At 46.5% G+C, this 22,308-nt stretch overlaps 1 protein-coding gene across 4 annotated transcripts in view; it reads right to left on the bottom strand.

The window, feature by feature from the left end:
• Positions 1-21,231, bottom strand: part of RHBDL1 (rhomboid like 1) — a 32,812-nt gene extending 11,581 nt beyond the window's left edge. For 2 of the 4 annotated variants that reach the window (XM_087973201.1, XM_087973200.1), the window contains exons 1-6: positions 20,963-21,231; positions 8,273-8,440; positions 6,608-6,832; positions 5,087-5,235; positions 3,235-3,364; positions 723-835 (exon numbers count right to left, since the gene is read on the bottom strand). In XM_087973201.1, the coding sequence (XP_087829327.1) occupies positions 723-835; positions 3,235-3,364; positions 5,087-5,235; positions 6,608-6,832; positions 8,273-8,440; positions 20,963-21,001 (824 nt within the window). In that variant the 5' untranslated portion in view covers positions 21,002-21,231. The remainder of the gene's footprint in view (positions 1-722; positions 836-3,234; positions 3,365-5,086; positions 5,236-6,607; positions 6,833-8,272; positions 8,441-20,962) is intronic. The other 2 variants (XM_087973198.1, XM_087973199.1) reach the window with 2 other exon arrangements.
• Positions 21,232-22,308: the final 1,077 nt, after the last annotated feature.

The raw sequence follows: 22,308 nt of genomic DNA, 5'->3' as shown, positions 1-22,308 counted from the left end.
GAATAGAATATAGAATAGAATAGAATATAGAATAGAATAGAATATAGAATAGAATAGAATATAGAATAGAATAGAAGATAGAATATAGAATATAGAATAGAATAGAATATAGAATAGAATAGAATAGAATAGAACAGAATAGAAGATAATAGAAGATAATAGAATAGAATAGAATAGAATATAGAATAGAATAGAATATAGAATAGAATAGAATAGAATAGAATAGAATAGAATAGAATAGAATAGATAGAATAGAATAGAATAGAATAGAATAGAATAGAATAGAATAGAATAGAATAGAATAGAATAGAATAGAATAGAATAGAATAGAATTCTTTATTGGCCAAGTGTAATTGGACACACAAGGAATTTGTCTTTGGTGCAAATGCTCTCAGTGTACATAAAAGAAAAGATACATTCGTCAAGAGTCAAGAATCATCAGGTAGTAACACTTAATAGTAGTCATAGGGAACAATAAGCAATCAAATCATAATAGGAAACAGACAATAAAAATCGTTAGGATACAAGCAACAAAGTTACAGTCATAGTCACAAGTGGGAGGGGATGGGCAATAAGGAGTAATAGTAACAGCAGTACAGACTTTGTCAACAGTTGGACAGTGTTGAGGGAATTATTTGTTTAGCAGAGTGATGGCATTTGGGGAAAAAAACTGTGTGTCTAGTTGTTCTGGTGTGCAGGGCTCTTTAGCGCTCTCAACTCACCTGCCAGGACTCCTGCAAGGTAGAGAAAGCTGATGCGAAGAACACCATGGACCATTTCCAGGGGCACCCCGATCATCAGCTGCAGGAGTGCGTTGAACCCCAGCTGTTCTAACCTGGAAAAGAGCCAGGGAGGAAAGAGGTTCAACCCTCCATAAGGTCTACTTCGTCTGTGCTTTAGAGGAAAAAAGGCTGCCTGTCATGAGGGCTAGAAACTTGAGAGGCACCTGAAATTCTCAAAGCCACAAACTTCATCTCGATTTCCCTGCCCGCTTTGAACCTTATCAGCTTAACGTGGTACCTCTTAATCTACTCGTGTTTGCAGGCTTTCTGACTGTAGGAGGCCAGGAGCTAGGGTCAAGAACGGGAGCTCACCCTGTTGTGCAGCACTCAGGACTCGAACCCAGTCCCTCAGCTTTCCCAGCTGACAAGCTCAGGGTCTTTAACTGCTGAGCTAGCTCCCCCAACCACCCAGAACTCAACGACAGCTTAAATTTAAACACAGGGTGAAACTCAAAAACATTAACCTCAATGTATATCATCTTTGGACCATACTGTGTGCTTCTGATTTGACTGCCGGGAAACCCTTGAAATATTGAATTAATTCTACTTTAAATGCCAACTGCCAACCCAACGAAATAATTTCCCTCAGGTCTAAGCTGTTTGCTAGCTTTCAGGAAAAAGAAAACCTCACTTATTTGATTGCAATTTGGTGCCTGCCTCCCCAGAGCCCCTGCCCTGCTTCCACAGAAATGAAAAGTAGATTCCAAATCAGCCGCATCTTTTGAGATTAAAAGTCTTTTCGTGTTAAAAAGAGGGTCTTTTAAAATTTGGGGGAAAAAAGTTCTTAGTCCTCATCACTACCAAAGAACTTGCCCAAATCCGCCCATTGCATCCCTTTGGCCACCAGGCTCTTCGGATCAAAATTTGTTGTGGTTCGCCAGCAGCCAGTGCAGACGGCAGCGGAATCGGACAGTGGGGAAGAACGGGGACCAGCCAGGGAGTCTGGGGAGGACTCGGACGAGGGTCCTGCATCCGATGCAGAGATGGGGCCAGGACCATCTGGGAGTGGGGTGCTGACTCTGGAGCCTCCAGAGTCTGGCAGCAGCGAGGAAGAGGAACAAGGGGAGCCTGTTCCCAGTGCGCGTGTGCGTAGAGCTGCTAGAAGGCAAGAGCAGCTGAGACAAAGGGGGCGACTCCGGAGTAAGGCTGAGAGGTGATTGCCCCTCCCATAAGGGATAAAAGTCAGGCCAAGATGATGAAACCTTTGCAGAAAGCAAAGTAGTTCGATCAGTTCCAAGTTATCCTTGAAGCTCTCTGTACTTGGGTTGGGTTTTTTTTTTGCACTTTGGTTGGTTTCTGTTCTAGTTCATTTGATACTTTTGTTTTTGGCAGCACCTCACAGAACTGAAAGGTGTGTGCTTATCCTGGGGAACTGTTTGAGATTAATTCCGGCAGGGAATGAAAACAATTCCCAGCGTTGCAATAAAATAGGTCTTGTTTTTAAAACAAGTTTGTGAATATTTACAGTTTACGAAGCCTGGGTCGGAACAAAATCCTTGCTACTGTTTTTGGTGTCTACCCATTCTTTTCCCCTCCACATACTCATACACTATATATCATCATCTTCTTTTAATGACCCCATAATCCCTTGTGGAGTAGAATCTGGGCAGTAGAATGGAGCTGAGTGTTTACTGGCCGGATGCCCTTCCTGTCACCAATGTGGAGTTTTGTTCAGTTAGATATATTCCCAGTGTGCTCAGAGAGAGAAATATCGGCCTCTACCTAGGATCAAACTCAAAGCAAGAGCTTCACCTCTAGGTACCATTCACTCATACACTACATATACTGGGCAAAAATAGTCACAGAAAAATAAGGGGGTTGAAAGGCACAATTCCTTTTTTTCCTAATTATATGAAATAATCAAGTCTGGCCATTTGCCTGGCAGTTAGATTTCTAGTCTGCCAAAACTTCCTCTTCCCACGATATTTCTGGTCTGCCACCCACCCTAATTTGTAAAATTTACATCTGTTCTTTTCAACATTCCCTACTGGTTGCCTTTTTAAAAGAAAGAAAGAAAGATGCTTAAAGCTAGTCGGGATTTTTATTATTATTATTATTATTATTATTATTATTATTATTATTATTATTATTATTATTATTATTATTATTGAAGTGTGGGATTCTTAGCCTATCAAGTAAATGAAGAAAGTTGTTCCCAGAATTGCAAAACTGTTTTTCTCTCGAAAAGTCCTCCACATTTACGAACTGCAAATTGGGAATTGAGAATTTCGCTTGCCAGGCAAGGATGCTCTTAAATGACTTGCCCCCGATTTTATGAGTTTGGCCATGGTCACTAAGCAAATCACTGTGTCAGGGCTCCGACAATCCAGCCCCATTTGAATCATGAGTCCCTAGCCGCATCTCTTAGAGTTTTAAAAAAATCATTTATTAGGAGTAAACATGTCGGCGTTTCCTGGGTGTAGCCGACTCTGAGACACACCATTCATCTCACCCTTGACGTTGGTCTTCCCCCCACCTCCTGGGTGTATATTCTCCAATGGGACACATCCATAGCCAAGACGTCAATCATGCTCTCCAGTAATAATATTGCGCGCCAGAAGCTTTGCCAGCCTAGCAATAATCTATGAAAATATTTAAGGTATGCATTACTTCCCCCACTCCCTTTCTGCTGTCAACTCTAAAAGACCAGAGAAATATTTTTGAGTTGACACGCTGCAGTTGTTAAGTGAATTGTGAAGTTGTTAAGTGAATCTGGCTCCCCCCCCAAATAGAATCTCCACTCTTTGCTTGCTAAATCTCCAGGATTTGCTTTCCAGCTTTTCTCACCATTTTGGGTTTCTGTCTAGCATGCTCAGAAATTCTTCCCATTCCTCCCCCAGAAATGCAATAAAAGCTGGGATCCCGTTCATTTCCAGTGAGCTGCTTTCAGCAGCTCCAGCAACGGATATGTTTTATTTCGGGGGGGGGTAGGTGGGAAGTACATAAAGAGCTTTGTACAGCAAAGAGAGAGAGAGAGAGAGAGAGAGAGAGAAAACATCGCAGGGTATCACAGATACACAAGAAACAAACTTAACACCTGGTCGCAACATAGCCAGATGTCCCTTGTCAGCAAGCCATAAAAATCTACATCTGCTTCTCCAACATTATGACATATAAAAAGATCGCCTCCAATTCCCTCCAATTCCAGGCAAGAGAAAATAAGACTTGTGAAAAACAACGCAGAAAAAGTTCCTCCAGCCAATCCTATCCTAACTGCCAGCTAAAACTTCCCCATTGTGCTGGATTTGGCCCACCGAGCCTTGGAGAAGATTCACACGTCCTCCTGTTCCTATATGTGAATCTATACAGCCACACCAGGAAAAGCTGAGTTTCCAGGACACGGAGCCACATAAAGCAATCCGAGGGCTTGTACACACCCATTCCAAACACGCTTGCTTTGCAGTCCTGATGATGAGTGGCAAGATCTGGGCTAATAAAGGAGGGTATTTGTAACTTGGGGTTAAAGGAGGGGTCCTTGGTGCTCTCTGAGCTTGGTGGCTTTTCTTGTAGACGTTTCGTTGCCCAACTAGGTAACATCATCAGTGCTAGAAGGGCTTTGTAGCGTGGAAGAGAACGAAGGAGGAGGAGGAGGAGAAGGAATGTGAGGTCCTTAGTGTTCTCTGAGTTTGTTTGTTTTCTTGTAGACTTTTCATGACCCAAACTTGGTAACATCATCAAGGCTAGAAGGGAGTGGGGTTTGTGGAGTGGAAGAGAAAAGAGGAGGAGGGGGGAGGAAGAGGAGGACGAGGAAGAGGAGGACTATGGGGTATTTGGTGCTCTCTGAGTTTGCTTGTTTCAATCCTCAACTAGGTAATATCACCAATGCTGGAAGGGAGTGGGCTTTGTTGAATGGAAGAGAGAGGAGGAGGAGGAGGAGGAGGAGGAGGAGGAGGAGGAGGAGGAGGAGGAGGAGGAGGAGGAGGAGGAGGAGGAGGAGGAGGAGGAGGAGGAGGAGGAGGAGGAGGACTGTGAGGTCCTGGGTGCTCTCTGAGCTTGCTTGTTTCTTACAGACATTTCATGACCCAAACTAGGTAACATCATCAGTGACCTGGACTTGTAGACATTTGGAGCTTCAAAATTAAAGCAGGTGACCATTTAGCTTGCAGATGTTTTGACCCAATTCCACCCAGAAGTGGGATGAAAGTCACACAAGGTGTAACCCAAACTGTTAACCCAAGGTGAAACCCAAGGTTGATGTTTCTCAAGGCCCCGAGAAACCAACGCGATGGACCAGGTGTGGCCAGCAAACCAGCTTCCTCCAATCCTGCTGTACTATAAACAGGGAAGGAGTTGTAGACCCTTACCCAACATGCATGAACATGTACGTGAGAAACCTCCAGGCCCGGGCGCGATGTCCAGGATGGTAGACCAAAGGGCTTTTCATGTACTCAGGATGGTAGGTCTGTAACACCCACTTGTTCAGCCGCGCTCCATAGCAAAGGAAAACTATGATCTAGTAGAAAGGAAAGAAGAAATTACTGTGACGGTTTTCTGTAAGTTGACATCCTTCAAGCACATTGGACCGAAGGCCCTGTTAGTGGAGCTGAAGTCTAAGATCTTTGTTTGCTGCAGAATCTCTGGATTCTGGCCAAGAGGCAGTTCTACAGCAAGCAAAAGACAGTGGGAGAAGCCAGACTCGGCCAGTGACCATGCGATTTACTGAACAATTGCAGTGGTTTGCTTAACAACGGTGGCAAAAAGGTTGCGGAATCGGGTGTAACTAATTAACAACTGCCTTGCCCTGTTTCCCCTATCCAGTTGTATCTGACTCTAGAAGGCGGTGTTCATCTCTGTTTCTCAGTCAAGGGAACCAGTATGGTCCGAAGACGCTTCTGTGGTCACGTGGCCGGCATGGTTGAGGCGCATGGAACGTTGTTATCTTCTGAGCAAAGGGGTACCTATTTATCTACTTGCAATTGCATGCTTTCAAATTGTTAGGGCGAGAATGGGAGCTCACCCCATCGCATGGTGTTCGGGTCTCGAACCTGGGCTCCAGCTTTCCAGCTGACAAGCTCAGGGTCTTAATAGCTGAGCCATCATGCCCCTCTCCTGCCTTGCTTAGTAACGCAAATGCTGGTCCCAATTGTGATCATAAGTTGAGGACTATCTGCATTTAAGAATTCTAACACACACATACACAGAGAGAGAGAAAGGGGGAGGGAGAGAGAAACAGAGAGGCAGTGAGATGGAGAGGGAGGGAAAGAGAGAGAGAGAGAGCAGAGAGAAAAAGAGAGAGGGATGGAAAGAGAGATGGAAACAGAGAGGGGGAAAGTGAGAGAAAAAGAGAGAGAGAGAGAGAGAGAGAGGGATGGAAAGATGGAACAGAGTGAGAGAAAAGAAGAGAGAGGGAGGATGGAAGAGAGAGAAACAGAGAGAGAGGGAGGAAAGAGAGAGAGAAAGAGAGAGAGGGAGGGAGGAAAAGAGAAAGAGAGACAGAGAGAAAAAGAGAGATGGAGGGGAGGGAAAGAGAGAGAGAGAGAGAGAGAGAGAGAGAGAGAGAAGAGAGAGAGGAGGAAGAGAGAGGAAAGAGGGGAAAGAAGAAAAAAAGAGAGAGAGTAGGAAACAGAGAGAGGGAGGAAGAGAGAGAAAGAGAGAGGGGGAGGAAGAGAAAGAGAAGGAGAAAAAGAGGGAGGAGGGGAAGAGAGAGAGAGAGAGAGAGAGAGAGCTTTCATCACCTTGACCAAAACATCAGATTGTGCAAATGCTTCTGATCTTGAAATCAGGATGTACAAGTCAAAGAATTGGAGAACCCACACGCCTGCTTTTAAGGCACCCCCCGAGTGTACTGTGCACTCCAAGCCTTGGCCGGCAGCTCCTCTGCACACCTGGGTGAGTGTGACCACAGCCATGAAGACCGGCGGAGGACAGGCACGGTGCTGGTAGAAGTACCACCGTCGGTGCATCTCACACGGGAGGATCTCGTACGCCACGTAGCGCACAAAGCGTTTGTAGAAGCCCAGCCCGGTCTCGTCCAGGAGGCCATCCTGAGGCAGGGCCCTTTGCCCGTTGGCGATGGCCCTCTTGAAGCTGCTGGAACGCTTGCTGCTTATCTGCAAGGAGAAACAGTGACCCCCCCAACAGCAGGAAAATCTCCGCCGCGTTCTTCATCATGAACTGCCTCCTAGAGATCCATCCCATTCCCAACCCTGCCTTTGAACCAAAACTATCTCCCTGGCAGGATATGCAGAGGATAGGGGTCGGCAACCTTAAACATTCAAAGAGCCACATAGGTCCTAACTGGGAAGTCCGCCGTTCAATTCTGGAGCTGACCAGAAGTCCAGAATTGTCCCTCACCATAGTCTCCTCCTAGCGCAGCGTCCTTTTTCCTCTATCTGTTCTAACTGAAAGCCCCATCAATTGTGGAGCTGACTGGCAACAGGGAGCTGCAGCAGAAGGATGGAAGAGCCACACATGGCTCCAGAGCCGTGGGTTGCCGACCCGATAGAAGAGAACAACAGGCTGAGCTGGAAGGTGGGGTTAAACATGTCATCCGTTTGGAATCATTGCATTGCCACAAAGAAACCAAGCCCTGCCTCCTGTGAATTCCATTTTTATCTAACGCTGATTTAGCTTTGACTGTTAGTTGACCAGATTCTTGTTATTACGGATAGCAATAATAAACTCCTCTGTGTTTTGAACTCAAGAAATGCTCCTAGTTATTTGCGCCTGACAATATCCCAAAAGTGCTTTTTCAAAAGGCAACTGGACTTTCTTGTTTTTTTTTTCCTTGAAGACATTTTGCTTCTCACCCAAGTAGCTACTTTTGAAGAACTTCAGTTCTTCAGAACGGAAGAAGCTTCTTGGATAAGAAGTGAAACACCTTTTTGGCTGCCAGATATCCATAGTTTAAATTAACACCTTAACCACTACCCAAGTTATCTCTGCAACTGTCCATAAATAAAGCCCATTTTGCTTGAATGGTCAGGAAGAGAAGAAAGGAAAAGTCTGCTTTTTCAGATTTCAACCTGTCCCAGTTTTCTTTCAGTGTGACCTGTTTTCTGGAGCACATGAGCAACTCCTAACCAACTTGGATTGATGTTTCAGACATTTCATTACCCAACTAGGCAACAGCATCAGTGCCGGAAAGTCTCAGGGCTTGTGGGAGCTCTCCCGGGTCCTGAAATACCAGTTCTTGACCAATTGCAGAAAAGTGGAGACTACTTCTCCAGAATTGTCTGCACAAGTAGCAACTCCCAGCCAACCTTGACGGGTGTTTCAGACATTTCATTACCCAACTAGGCAACATCATCCGTGCTAGAAAGGGGTTTAGCCATGTTCTGATGATCCCTATTTAGGTAATGAAATGTCTGCAAGAAAGCAAACCACCTAAAGCAACATTTCTCAACCACAGCAGCTTTAAGATAAGAGGGGAATTCTGAGAGTTGAAGACCACGCTGAGGTTGAGAAATGTTGGTCTACAGAAGTGGAAAACGTAGGCCATCCATGCTCAGAGACTCTGACCCAGCCATCGTACAGTTGCTGGTACTCACGCCACTGACCAGATCTACCAGCTCCTGATAGCAGATCTGACCCTCATCATTGCTCTGCGCCAAGGCCACCAACATCTCCAGTTTCGCAGGGTCCAGAGGGAGTTCATGGCTGTGGACCAGGCTGGCAAAGGTCTCCACCCCAACGAAACCAGTGTTTTTGGGATCAAGCTGTCAAAGGAGAGGGGGGGAAAAAATCAGCAACGGGGCCATCAGGCCGTTTGCCGCAAAAGAATTCATTTGGATTGTGAATTATGATCCATCTCAGAATTTTCTTCTTCTGCACAAATGCCATGTTTGGGATCAAACAGAAAATTCAGCCTCTTGAGCAAAGTTTGAGGGCAGAACAGGGTTTCTATAAATCAGGGGTGGGATCAGAGCTGGTATTCAGCAGGTTCTGTCCAGTTCTGGAGAACCGGTAGTGGAAATTTTGAGTAGTTTGGAGACTGGCAAATCCCACCTCTGACTGGCCCCGCCAACCCCATCTCTTCTCTGCCTCCCATTGAGTCCCAGCTGATCGGCTGGGTCTTCTTTTGTTGCCCTGCATAGGAGAACAGAGCTGGAAAGCAGGTTAGTGGGATGGGGAGGGAATGGGGATTGTGCAGTATCCTTCCCCTGCCACACCCACCAGGCCATGCCCACCAGCCACACCATGCCCACCAAACTACGCCCACAAAACCGGTAGTAAATTTCTTTGAATCCCACCACTGTGTAGAATATATTTTGAACCCGAGGTAATCCTCAATTTACAATCATTCATTTAGGGACCATTTTAAAGTTACAATAGCAAAAAAGAAAGAAACAGGGGGAGGACACTTACAACCAATCCTTGCATTTATGACCGTCCGAGCATCTCCATGATCATGTGATCAAAATTTGGACAATTTGCAACTGGCATGTCTTTAAGGATAGTTGCCGCATCCCGGGCTCACATCATCCCTGTTTCTGACCCTCCCAGCTGGCTTCTGACAACCACATGATCCACATAACAGCGCCAAGGATTTGCTTAACAACCGTAACAAAAAATGTTGTAAAATGGAATGCAACTCATGTCATAACCACCTTGCTTACCAATGGAAGTTCTGGCCCCCAGTTTTGGTTGCCAATTGAGGACTACCTGTAAGGGAGCCGCATGGATGAGTTCGTGAAGTTACTATGAATTGAGTACAACTCTAGATTAGATTAGATTAGAACAGAATAAGAAATCAGAATTGAATAGAAAATAGAATAGAAAATAGAATAGAAAATAGAATGGAATGGAATGGAATAGAATTAAGAATGGAATGGAATGGAATGGAATGGAATAGAATAGAATAGGGCAATGAAATGGAATGGAATGGAATGGAATGGAATGGAATGGAATGAAATGGAATGAAATAGAATAGAATAGAATAGAATAGAATAGAATAGAATAGAATAGAATAGAATAGGGGAATAAAATAGGGCAATGAAATGGAATGGAATGGAATGGAATGGAATGGAATGGAATAGAATAGAATAGAATAGAATAGAATAGAATAGAATAGAATAGAATAGAATAGAATAGAATAGAATAGGAATAAAATAGGGCAATGAAATTGAATGGAATGGAATAGAATAGAATAGAATAGAACAGAGGAATGGAATGGAGTGGAAAATGGAATGGCATAGAACAGAATAGAACAGAATAGAATATGGAATAGAATAGAATAGGATATAGGATAGGATAGCATAGCATAGGATAGAACAGAGGAATGGAGTGGAAAATAGAATAATAGAACAGAATAGAATATCGAATAGAATATAGAATAGAATAGAATAGAATAGAATAGAATAGAATAGAATAGAACAGGATAGGATAGGATAGGATAGGATAGAACAGAGGAATGGAGTGGAAAATGGAATGGCATAGAATAGAACAGAATAGAATATGGAATAGAATAGAATAGAACAGAATAGAATATGGAATAGGATAGGATAGGATAGGATAGGATAGGATAGAATAGAACAGAGGAATGGAATGGAATGGAGTGGAAAATGGAATGGCATAGAATAGAAGAGAACAGAAGAGAACAGAAAAACAGAGTTGGAAGGGACCTTGGAGGTCTTCTAGTCCAGCCCCCTTCCCAAGCCAGGAGACTTTATATTATATTTGTTCTCAGTCATGCTTTCTTTTTCCTCTGCAGGAACCAAAAACAAAAGTTTCCCCATAATATCTTACAGGAATCTGAGCTTTTGCTGAAAAGTCTCAACCTTTGACTTTCCCCACATCTATGGGGCACACAGAAGCCCCCCCACCCAAATCTCTCTCTGCTAATCAGAGAGATAGCAAGCAGTGCTGAAGGTTGAGGAAATCTGTTATTTTTATTTTTTCCAGACTATTCTTGGTAAGACCGAGAGCAGCTGGGCCAGGCAGAGGCTGTGAAATAGGAAGCGAGGGGCTTTGATGAATGTTTGATGAAGACCAGCACTTTTGCCTTCATAAACATGCAGCCTCTGTGTGTGTGTGTGTGTGTGTGTGTGTGTGTGTGTGTGGTTGCCAAGGCTGCAATGCCCTAAAATGATTGCAACACCCAGCTGATGGCGCCCAATAACCAAAGATTTCTATGTGTGGCAGAACAAGTACACACACACACACACACACACACACACACACTTATTATCCCCAGGGAAGAAAACCTCACAATGTTTAGAACAGGGAGGGAAAAGGAGGCTTTGGGAGGCTGGTGAGAAAGAGAAATACGCACAACGAAAGTCATCTCCAGCTGCAGGCAACTTATCGCTTCGCCTCGCCCACCAGGTCCTGGAGTTCACTCCTGAGAAAATCTTGATGCTCAGCTACTTACGGGGTGTTGGAAGACTTCAGCGATGGGCCTACACGTTCAGAGTCATCCATTCATGCAGAGGATTTTTCCCCCTAGGGGTTGCATCTGCAGATCAGAGGGCTGGTGTGTGTGTGTGTGTGTGTGTGTGTGTGTGTGTGTGTGAAATTTTTCAACACACTTTCTGCAAGTTCTCTGCAACCCCTCTATAAAACCTTAGTAAGGCCACACCTAGAGTACTGCATCCAGTTTTGGTCATCCCACTATAAAAAAGATGTTGAGATTCTAGAAAGAGTGCAGAGAAGAGCAACCAGGATGATTCGGGGACTGGAGGCTAAAACCTACGATGAACGGTTGCAGGAACTGGGCATGGCTAGTCTAGGGAAGAGAAGGATCAGAGGAGACAGGAGAGCAGTCTTCCAAAATTGGAGGAGCTGCCACAGAGAGGAGGAAGGGGTCAAGCTATTCCCCAAGGCACCCAAAGGCCAGACAAGGAATAATGGATAGAAACTGAACAAGGAGAGATTCAACCTGGAAACAAGGAGAAATGTTCTGACTTTTCCCCCACCAAAAAAGGCACCAGGTCTTATTTTTGGAGATGCCATCCACTGGCTAACCTCACTTAAGCATGTTGTCCCAGCCTCCTTTTCACTGTCAAAGGCCTTCAGGAACTTCTTCTGCAGCCAGCAAAGCTGGCAAGGTTTTCCTGAAGACCTCTGCAGATGATAATGGAGCCCCAGATCGATCTACAGAGGCCTTCAAGAAAGCCTTGCTAGCTGCAGAAGAAATGGGCTGGCAAGGCAGGTGTCAGGGTGTGTGAGGCCTGGCTACAACTGTTCAAAGTTAAGTAGTAGGGCAATTTTTACCTGAGCACTCTGGAGTGGGTGGGATCTTAATTAGGGCTTATTTTTTTTGGGGGGGGTAGGGCTTATATTGGGCACACATGTAAAAATCAAGGTAGGGCTTACTTTCGGGTTAGGGGAACCAGGCTACATACATATATACATACCCCCATTTTCTGCAAATTGTATGAATCAGGAAGATGCACCGTCTACTTCTCAGGAATGGTGGCTTAAGGGGAATTTAACAGAATAACAAGAGTTGGAAGGGACCTTGGAGGTCTTCTAGTCCAACCCCATGCTCAAGCAGGAGACCTTATGTCATTCCAGACAAATGGCTGTCCAATATTTTCTTGAAAGCCTCCAGCAATAGATCACCCCAAATGTCTGAAGGTAAGTCATTCCTTTGATTAATTGTTCTCACTGCTAGGAAGTGTTTTCATTGTTCTAGGTTTTTTTCTTCTTTCTATGTTCAGTTTCCATCTGTTGCTTCTTGTCCTACCCTCAGGGGCTTTGGAGAACAGCTTGACTTCCTCTTCTTTGGGGCAGCCGCTGAGATATTGGAACACTGCTATCATGTCACCCCTAGTCCTTCTTTTCATCAAACTTAGACATACCCAGTTCCAGCAACCGTTCCTTATATCTTTTAGCCTCCAGCCCCCTAATCATCTTGGTTGCTTTCTCTGTACTCAATGTCTAAATGTCTTTTTTATGCCAAGCTGACCCTGAGTAAAGGCAGCATTATAAACCCTCTATTTTTTTTTAATTCAAAAAAAAAAAAAACCCGCTTCCACATATGTTCTTACCATCTTATTGGCAGCATTCCTTCTTGAGTTGTATTATCCTAGTGTTTAAGAACCTAAGAGCTGGACTGCTCATCTAGTCTAGCATTAATCCTCCAACTGGAACAAGAGCAAAATTACAGGCCTGTGTCAAAGATCTTGCTGGTTCGGTTCTGGAGTATTGCAATAAAGTGAGCCACACGAATGTTTTGATTTCGCAGGGCATATAAAAATGATATTTATGCTATACTGTAGTCTAATGCAGCGCTCAATCGCATTGTGTTTTAAGACGGACCTGTCTTAAGTTAAAAAATACTTTATTGCTAAAAAGTGCTAAGCCTCACTGGAGCCTTTCACAAGTCACAATCATTTTGCTGGTGGAGGATCTCGTAAAAATAACTAAACATAATAAAGTGAACGGCAATAAAACAAGGTATGGCTGGAACAAAATGCATGTTTCCCAGCTTGTCTCTCAACCCAAGCAATGCTAAGGTGTCTAGACTTCAACTCCCAGAATTCCCTGGCCACCATGAACTCTGGGAGTTGAAGTCCAGATATTTCAAAGTTGCCAAGGTTGAAGGGCTGGTATTCATGCATACAGGCAGTTTATCTATCCCCTTGATCCTTGTGGACTCTTAAATTGACTGGATAATTATGAGAGTTGAAGCCCACCTCTCTTCCGGTGGGATGGTTGAAGAACACGATCTTAAGGGGAATAAGTAAGCAAGAGCAGGAGTTGGGAACAGGGGTGGGCTTCAAATTTTTTTAGCAAGGGGGTCTCTGCCCTAATGATTGGCTGGGTGGTCAGTGACTGGGTGGATGTGGCTAACTCCACGTTGCTTCTTTGCCCTAATTACCTAAAAAAAGATATATGTCAACTAAAAAGATTTGGTCTTTTTAGCTGCCAGAAAAAGGGAGTGCGGGAAAACACTGCATTCCTCAAGTGCCTAGATAATTGCCCTGGCAGCCCAAAGTTGTCGGAGTGCAAGAATATTACTGGAGAGCATGATTGATGACTCTTGGCTATGGATGGGTCCCATTGGAGAATATATATCCAGAGGGTGGGGAGAAAACCAGGGTCAAGGAGGAAATGATGTATTTTAGTATCGGCTGCATCCAGCCAACATCAACATGGCCACTTCTAATAAATCAATTTTCTTTTCTCTGAGATGTGGCTAGAGACTTATGATTGGAATGGGGGTGGATTCGTTGGAGTCCTGACAATATATACCAAAAAGTTGTTTATTATTTTGTGCATTTAATCCTTAAATAAAACACTAGGTGAAATCAGGTTTAATAACAGTGACTGTGAGAGGGATCTGGGAGTCTTAGTGGAGTTTCTGGTGAGTTATGTGATTCTTATTATTTGGGAATTAATCCCCTTGGAAGCTATGTTATCTGATTTTCTCAATGGCTCTCCCTTGCAAGCACTGAGTGGAATGTTTATCTAGCTTGCAACACTTTTACGAGGTGTGAAATGCTCTTGGCTGAATGCCCAGTTCAATTAAGCCTATTAAGAGCTTTCCCTTCCTGCTTGTCTTTCTGAGGTTATTGGGGCTCTCTGAGCCCTGCAGAGTCTTAGCTAGGGGCTTGGGAGCCCCCAGCAGCGACCCCTGGTTGGGAACTATGGCAACTTTACATGCAGGGGACTTCAACTCCCACAATTCCTGAACCAGCAGAATTCTGGGACTTGAAGTCCACAGGTTGTCAAGTTGCCATAGTTGTTCACCCCTGGGCTGGCGGGAGCAGAAGAAACATACAGGTAGAACACTGCACACCAGGACAACTAGACACAAGGAGTTTTTCCCCAAATGCCATCACTCTGCTAAACAAATAATTCCCTCAACACTGTCCAACTATTTACAAAGTCTGCACTACTATTACTATTAATCTTCTCATCACTCCTTGTCACCCATCCCCTCCCACTTATGACTGTATGACTGTAACCTTGTTGCTTATATCCTAATGATTTTTATTGACTGTTTCCTAGTATGGTTTGATTGCTTATTGTATCCTATGACTATCATTAAGTGTTGTATCTGATGACTCTTGATGAATGTATCTTTTCTTTTATGTACACTGAGAGCATGTGCACCGAAGACAAATTCCTTGTGTGTCCAATCACACTTGGCCAATAAAGAATTATTATTAATTCTTCTTCTTCTTCTTCTTCTTCTTCTTCTTCTTCTTCTTCTTCTTCTTCTTCTTCTTCTTCTTCTTCTTCTTTCTTCTTTCTTCTTTCTTCTTTCTTCTTCTTCTTCTTCTTCTTCTTCTTCTCTTAACGAATATATCTTTTCTTTTATGTACACTGAGAGCATGTGCACCGAAGACAAATTCCTTGTGTGTCCAATCACACTTGGCCAATAAAAGAATTCTATTCTATTCTGTATCACAGTATAAAACGTGCAATGACAGGGAGCTCCAGACTTCATAGATCCTGGTTTAGCAAAGGAGTGAAAACCCCAAAACTTGGATGTTGGCAGACGTGGGTGCATCCCTCTCTTTGTAAATACCAGAAGGATTGCAATTAAAGCTTCACTTCTCGGCCCAGCTGCTTTTTACCTCTCCCTTAGCACGTCAGTGGGAGAGAAGCAAAGCTTTTCCCGTAGATTATTTGGGTCGCACATTTACAGAAGTAGATTCTTTTGTGAGTTCTTGCACAGCCTCAAATGCACATCCAGGACCAGGTGAGGGAACGATAGGAGAAGGCAACCCATTTACCAGCACAGATGCTCGGCATGTGATGGGAGAATTGAGTTTTCTACCCTGGGCTGCATTGCTTGGGAGAGATGCAACCTAAAAATAAGGAGAAATTTCCTGACAGCGAGAACGATTCATCAGGGGTACAGTTGGGCTTCAGAAGCCTGATTTCTCTTCATCTACATTAACAGAGTTGAAAGGGACTTTGTCGGTCATCTAGTCCAACCCCCCGCCCAAGCAGGAGACCTTACACCATTGCTGACAGATGGCAGTCCAGTCTCTTCTTGAAAGCCTCCAGGGATGAAGCTCCCACAACTTCTGAAGGCAACTTCTGTTCCATGGGTTGATGGTTCTCCCTGTCAGAAAGTTTCTCCTTATTTCCAGGTTGAATCTCTCCTTGTTCAGTTTCCATCCATTATTCCTTGTCTGGGCTTCGGGTGCTTTGGAAAATAGCTTGACCCCCTTCTCTGTGTGGCAGCCCCTCAAATATTGGAAGACTGCTACCCTGTCTTCCTTCGTCCTTCTCTTCCCTAGACCAGCCATGCCCAGTTCCTGCAACCGTTCATCGTAGGTTTTAGCCTCCAGTCCCCTCATCATCGTGGTTACTCTTCTCTGCACTCTTTCTAGAGTCTCAGCATCTTCTTTTATAGTGTGGTGACCAAAACTGGAGGCAGTAGTTGTTCACTGCCCTTCCCTGGAGGTTTTTAAGAAGAGACTGGACATCCATTTGTCCGAAATGATATAAACTCTCCTTCTTGAGTAGGGGATGGACACGGTGCCTTCCAACTCTGCTATTCTGCTTGGTGGGAAAATTGTTTAAAAGCTGCAGAGAATGCAAGACCAAAATGAGCAATAGATGAAGTCAGAGTTGGAGACAAAGAGCAGACCTGTTCAGTCCAACCTGGTCTCTCTCTCTCTCTCTCAAACAGCCCAATGAACACAGAGAAGAGGCAGGGGGAGGAAAAAAAAACCAACCTCTTTTGGGAAGTATGGCCTGTTGGTCTTGCATGTGCCAAAGCATTACAGATGCATTTATGGTCCAATGCATTTCTTGCACTCTTCTGACACCAGCCCAGCAGCAAAGCTCAGCTGGGCTGAAATTTATTTATTCAATTTTGATCCAGCTTTTTATAGTTTAAATAAATAATTCAGTGTGGTGAACATACCCCTAAGATTTCTTCCTCCTCTCTATTTTCCCCACAACAGCTACCCTGTGAGGGCCCAAAGTCAGCTGGCTGGGCTGAGAAATGGGATTGGCCCAAAGTCACTCAGCCATCTCTCTTAGGTGGAACTAGAATAAGGTGGGACCCATAGAACTGGCCCCTAGTCTCCCCAGTCTCTGGTGATTGGCCCAAAGTCAGCTGGCTTTCATGGCTAAGGTGGGACTAGAACTCCCAGTCTCCTGGTGATTGGCCCAAAGTCACTCAGCCATCTTTCATACTTAAGGTGGGACTAGAATTCACTGCCTCCTGGTGATTGGCCCAAAGTCACCCAGCTGGCTTTCATGCCTAAGGCAGGACTAGAACTCCCAGTCTCCTGGTTTTTAAGCCAGGACCTTCACCACTACACCAAACAGGCCCCTCAAACAAAACATAGATTCTTATTCAGAAAGTGGCTCACCCAGCAAAAAAAATAAAATAAATCATACCAATAAGCTTCTTTCTTGCAGAGACAAAGGGAATCCTATACATATACAATCCATATGTTAAAACTTCTGCACCAGGTTTTGCGCCCCAGAGTTTAAATGTGAGGCTGTTTCCTTCTACATCTCAGTGCTAACAGATCCTTGGCTTTTCTTTTTTGGGAGTGTGACATTTACGCTCACCTCTCAGGTTTTCCTAGCCAGGGAGCCACCAACTTCTGCTTGCCAACTCACTCCTTACGTTCACATCTACACACAAGCACTGGAAAATATAGTATCTGTTGCTTCCCTAGCAACAACACGAACAAGCAGGATTTGTTGAATGCCCTGCTCTTTACATGTGCAAAATCCTGACGCAGTGCACACACTTCTATTCTTATCTGTGCAATAAAACAGCCAAGATACGGTTGTACTATTTTAAGCAGAGGAATGCCCCGTGCCAGTTTTTTTTCCCCCCTTCGGTGCAAATCAAAGTGTCTCATCACAAAAGTCGCATGCAACAGGCAACACCAAAGGAATCCCATTCATGGCAGGCATCTCTAGCCAGAGAGCCAAGCTGCATTATGGGCTCACCCGGTACGTTATGGTTTGGGAAGCTGAGCTAATTCACAAGCAACTATGTATTTCCAGAGAAACAATCAGGCAAGCTGAATTTTGAACTCAACAAGGCTGTCTTTGACTCAAGAAAATGTCGCTCCTCTCCCCATTTCACAGAAGGGAATGTAAAGATTGATATCCTATGACAGGGGTCCTCAAACTTGGCAACTTGAAGACTTGTGGACTTGAACTCCCAGAATTCTCCAGCTAATGCTGGCTGGAGAATTCTGGGAGCTGAAATCCATAAGTCTTCAAGTTGCCAAGTTTGGAGACCTCTGCCGTATGAACTTCCTAAAAGCTACATGCCCTGTCTGTGAAGTTTGAGTACGCTTACAAGAGAGTAAGCTCAACTGAGTCTGGAGGGATTCATTTCTGAGTAAAGGATTTACTCCCTTTATTGAACTATCCAGTGGAGAAGTTCGCTGCTGAGTAAATATAAAGAGGATTGCAGCAAAACCAACCAAGAGTTGAGATTTCATCTCTCAAACTTCTTCCAAGTTTTGGACTTCTGCCTGTTTGAACTTGTATACTTTTCAAAGATTCCATGCCCGGAAGCCATCAAGAGCGCTCTCTAGCTATCAGCACCTCGTGGTTGGGTTCACACAACCTCGAAACCCCGATCAATAGAACACAAGTGCTACATTCACACAGCTCAAAGTCAGAAACTATCCAAGACATCCCGAAAATACACCACGACAAAGGAACAGGCTGAGCTATAACCTATCCCCACCAATGTTGGTTAGATTAATGCAGTGTTTCTCAACCGTGCCATCTTTTAAGCGAAACATCTTCAAGGAAGACTACAGTCGAATACAGCTCATCTGTCAGGAATCCACACTATATATCGGACTTTAATACAATTGAGCAAATCCAGAAGTATTTTACAAGAAGAGCACTACAATCCTCTGCTCGCAACAGAATACCCTACCTACACCACCATGCTTCAAATTTTGGGCTTGGACAAGCTAGAACTATGCCACTTACGGTTGGACTAAGTGTAATACACAAAATTATCTACTACAATGTCCTACCAGTCAATGACTACTTCAGCTTCAACTGCAACAATACAAGAGCACACAGCAGATACAAACTCAATGTAAACCGCTCCAAACTCAATTGCAGAAACTACGACTTCAGCAACAGAGGGGTCAATGCCTGGAATGCACTACCTGACTCTGTTGTTACATCCTCTAACCCAGGGTCCCCAACCACCGGTCCGCGACCGGTGACCGTCCGATGGAACAAGTCCTACCGGCCGCTGAGCGTTATGCCCGCCATCTTTTTTGATGAAAAAAGCTTCCGGTGAGCTTTCTACCGGAAAAGCTCACCGGAAGCATTTTTTCATCAAAAGATGGCGGCGCCCAGTTGATGCTGGTACCGGGCACGCTACCATAAAAAAGGTTGGGGATACCGGGCCGCTGCTTAAGAAAGGTTGGGGATCACTGCTCTAACCCCCACTCCTTTAACCTTAAACTATCCACTATTGACCTCACCCCATTCCTAAGATGTCTGTAAGGGGCGTGCATAAGTGCACAATCGTGCCTACTGTCCCTGTCCTATTGTCCCCATTTATTCATACCTATTTCCTGTATTCTTACTCATGTTTATTCTTATACCTATTGTTGTGGTCCGCTGGCAGCAGAGTCGGACAGTGGGGAGGAACATGGGCCAGTCCAGGAGTCTGGGGAGGACTCGGACGAGGGTCCTGCATCTGATGAAGAGATGGAACCAGGACCATCTGGGAGTGGGGTGCTGAATCTGGAGCCTCCAGAGTCTGGCAGCAGCAAGGCAGAGGAACAAGGGGAGCCTGTTCCCAATTCGCATGTACACAGAGCTGCCAGAAGGCAAGAACAGTTAAGACAAAAGGGGCGACTTGAGAGCAAGGCTTGGATGTGATTGGCTCCTCCCATAAGACATAAAAGAGAAGCAAAGGGACAGGAACCTTTGCAGGAAGCAACTTTGTTCCTACTGGTCGGTTTGAAACCTGAAGCTCTGTGTTGAATTTGTGCTCCAGTTGGCCTCGTGTAACTAATTGGACATTTAGTCGTTGGCAGCATTTCAAGGAAGATAAAGGTGGATGCTTATCAGACTTATCCCGAAGGACTTTGGCAGACTTCCATGGGACTATTTACAAACTGTTTGAGACTCAAAGACTCATTCCTGGCGGAGTTTGGGGGGAGAGAAAGACTTTTGTTGCTTTCCTTGTGTGCAGCCAAAAGCAGAAGAAGAAAGAAGCGGAAAGAAGCAGCCCGGTGGCCAGGCGAGGCGCGAGTGGGGCAAGCTCCCCTCTGCCCTTCCCCCCTCCCCTCACTACCTCGTGTTGTTCTTAATGCAAGCGACGCAAGCCTTGTGTTCCCGCAGCCTGGATTAATTGCTTTGGGGTGACATTTCTCTGCGGACCCCCAAAATTTTCTCATGGACCACCAGTGGGTTCCTGGCCCACTGGTTGGCGACCCCTGGACTAGATGACCTCCAAGGTCCCTTCGCACTCTGTTATTTTACATTCAACCTCCTCTCCCCCAGGCTGGCAATCCGAGGAGGGGGGGGGCAAATTCTCCCTCCTGGTCGGGGCCAAAGCTGGAGGAAATGGCTTTCCAGATGCTCCCAGTGTGATGGTGAAAGCAGCCCAGCCCGGATGGTCTGATTCTTCCAGGAAAGGGGGGAGGGGAGCACTTGGTTAATGCATTACTAGGGGACCCCCCTCCCAAGCCCATTCTTGGAAGCCTGGGGCATCAACCCCCCACCCCTCCCACCCCAGTCGGGGTTTCTCCCCTCCCCAGCCTCGTCCCCACCTGCAACTCATGCGCCTGTTGTTTTGGATTCAGGCCAGGGGCGACGGGCACGGCGTGGTCCTGTTGCTGCTGCACGTTGCTCCGCGTTCCAAGACCGACCCTGGAGGGCAGCGACTTGCAGCCGGCGCCTCTTCCCTTGGCACCGGCTCCAAAGGCTAAGAGGCACCCCCCCCCCACCCCATCCCGAATCCTTCCGACCCCACCATTGGAGCAACGCTAAGCCTAGGCATGCCTCCCCCGGTCTCCTCATTAAGGCAAGGCAAACGCCCTGCGCCCGATCCAGCCGCCTCCCTTCCGCACCAATTCGCGCCCGACTTGCGCGGCTGCTCCAGCCCGAGCCCGAGGCGTGCCGTGGCCGAGTCCGATTGCCCTTGCCCGGCTGCGCGCATCCAAAGGATGGATCCGCGCAGCCGGGCAAGGAGTTGGGAGCCTTCCCCTCCCATCCGGAGGAAGGTTGCCACGCATTGGAGCCTCGGAGGAGACCCCCTCGTCGGCGGAGCCCCCAGCCCGCCCCGGTCCCGTTGCGCGGGTCTGGCTCACCTGCTCCTGGATGAGCTGACGCAGCGAGCTCCTCTCCATATACCCGCGGCTGGCGGCGCTGGCGGCCGAGGAGGAGGAAGAAGAGGAAGGCGGCCGGGCTGGCACCACCGGCGGGGAGCCCAGGAAGCCCCTGCTCCTTCCCCGCCGCCGCCGCCGCCGCCGCTGCCGCTGCCGCCGGGCAGGTGATCCAGAGCCAGAACTGGCAGCAGCAGCAGCAGCAGCAGCGGCGGCCGGCGCTCCAACGTGAGTGGCAGCCGAGCGGGAGGGGAAGGAGGGAGGCGGAGAGGAGGGGAGGCTACGGCAGGCGGCGGGAGGGGCCGGGGAGGGCGTTGCGTAGGGGCGGGGGAGCGCTTGGCTCCTCCTCCCCCGAGCCGGGCGGGACGGGGTGGGAGGGGGAACCTTAAAGAGAGTCATAAAATAACAAGAGTTGGAAGGGACCTTGGAGGTCTTCTAGTCGAACCCCCCTGCTCTAACAGGAGACCCTACCTACAGCATTTCAGACAAATCGCTGATCCGGTCTCTTTTTAAAAGCTTCCAGTTTGCTGGATCCGCTGCCTCCTGGGGGGGAGGAGGAGGAAGGAAGAGGAGGAGGAGGAGAAGAGAAGAGGACGAGGGGGAGAGGAGGGGAGGAGGAGGAGGGGAGGTGGGGAGGAAGAAAGAAGAAGGAGAGGTGGGGAGGAGGAGGAGGAGGAGGAGGAGGAGGAGGAGGAGGGGAGAGGGGAGGAGGAGGAAGAGAGGAGGAGGAGGAAGCGGAAGAGTGGAGGAAAAGGAGGTGGAAGAGAAGAGGAGGAGGGAGAGAGGAGGAGGAGGAGGAGAGGAGGGGAGGAGGAGGAGGAGGGGAGGTGGAAGAGAGGAGGAGGAGGGGGAGGAGAGGAGGGAAGAAGGAGGAAGAGGCTCATCAGCCGGTCCAGTCTCAACCCAGTTGAGCCCTGTCTGCGTGGTGTGGGTTGAAATATGAAGAGGCATCCTGGATTTGGGGCACAATTCGATGTACTATGAATCCGAAATGGCTTGCCAGCCCATGAGGAGAATATTCAGTTTTCCAGGGTGGTGGGATTTCCTTGTGGTCTCCCATCCCAATATAAACCAGGTCCTACCCTGCTTTTCCTCCTTCTTTACCTGCTACTCCTTAAACTGGGCTTTCTCCTCAGAGGTTCAGGTTGTCCCCCCAGGCTGAAGAGAGGTCGACCCTCCCTCACCTGAGACCCCCTGCAAGACCCAAAGAGCTTTTCTGCTAAGGAACCTGCCTGGTAGAGCCCAGGCATAGCTGGGGAGTACAATGCTTCTGTGCTATAATTCTCGTCTCCATGCAAGAGGTATTTTATTTACTTCCTTGGATAAAGCCT

Source organism: Notechis scutatus, chromosome 12 (assembly GCF_049901735.1).
Source record: "Notechis scutatus isolate UNSWTSFEM ecotype Mainland chromosome 12, rNotScu1.2, whole genome shotgun sequence".
NCBI lineage: Eukaryota > Metazoa > Chordata > Lepidosauria > Squamata > Elapidae > Notechis > Notechis scutatus.
Note: the sequence above shows the minus strand (reverse complement) of the source record. Positions and strands in the feature narration are given on the sequence as shown.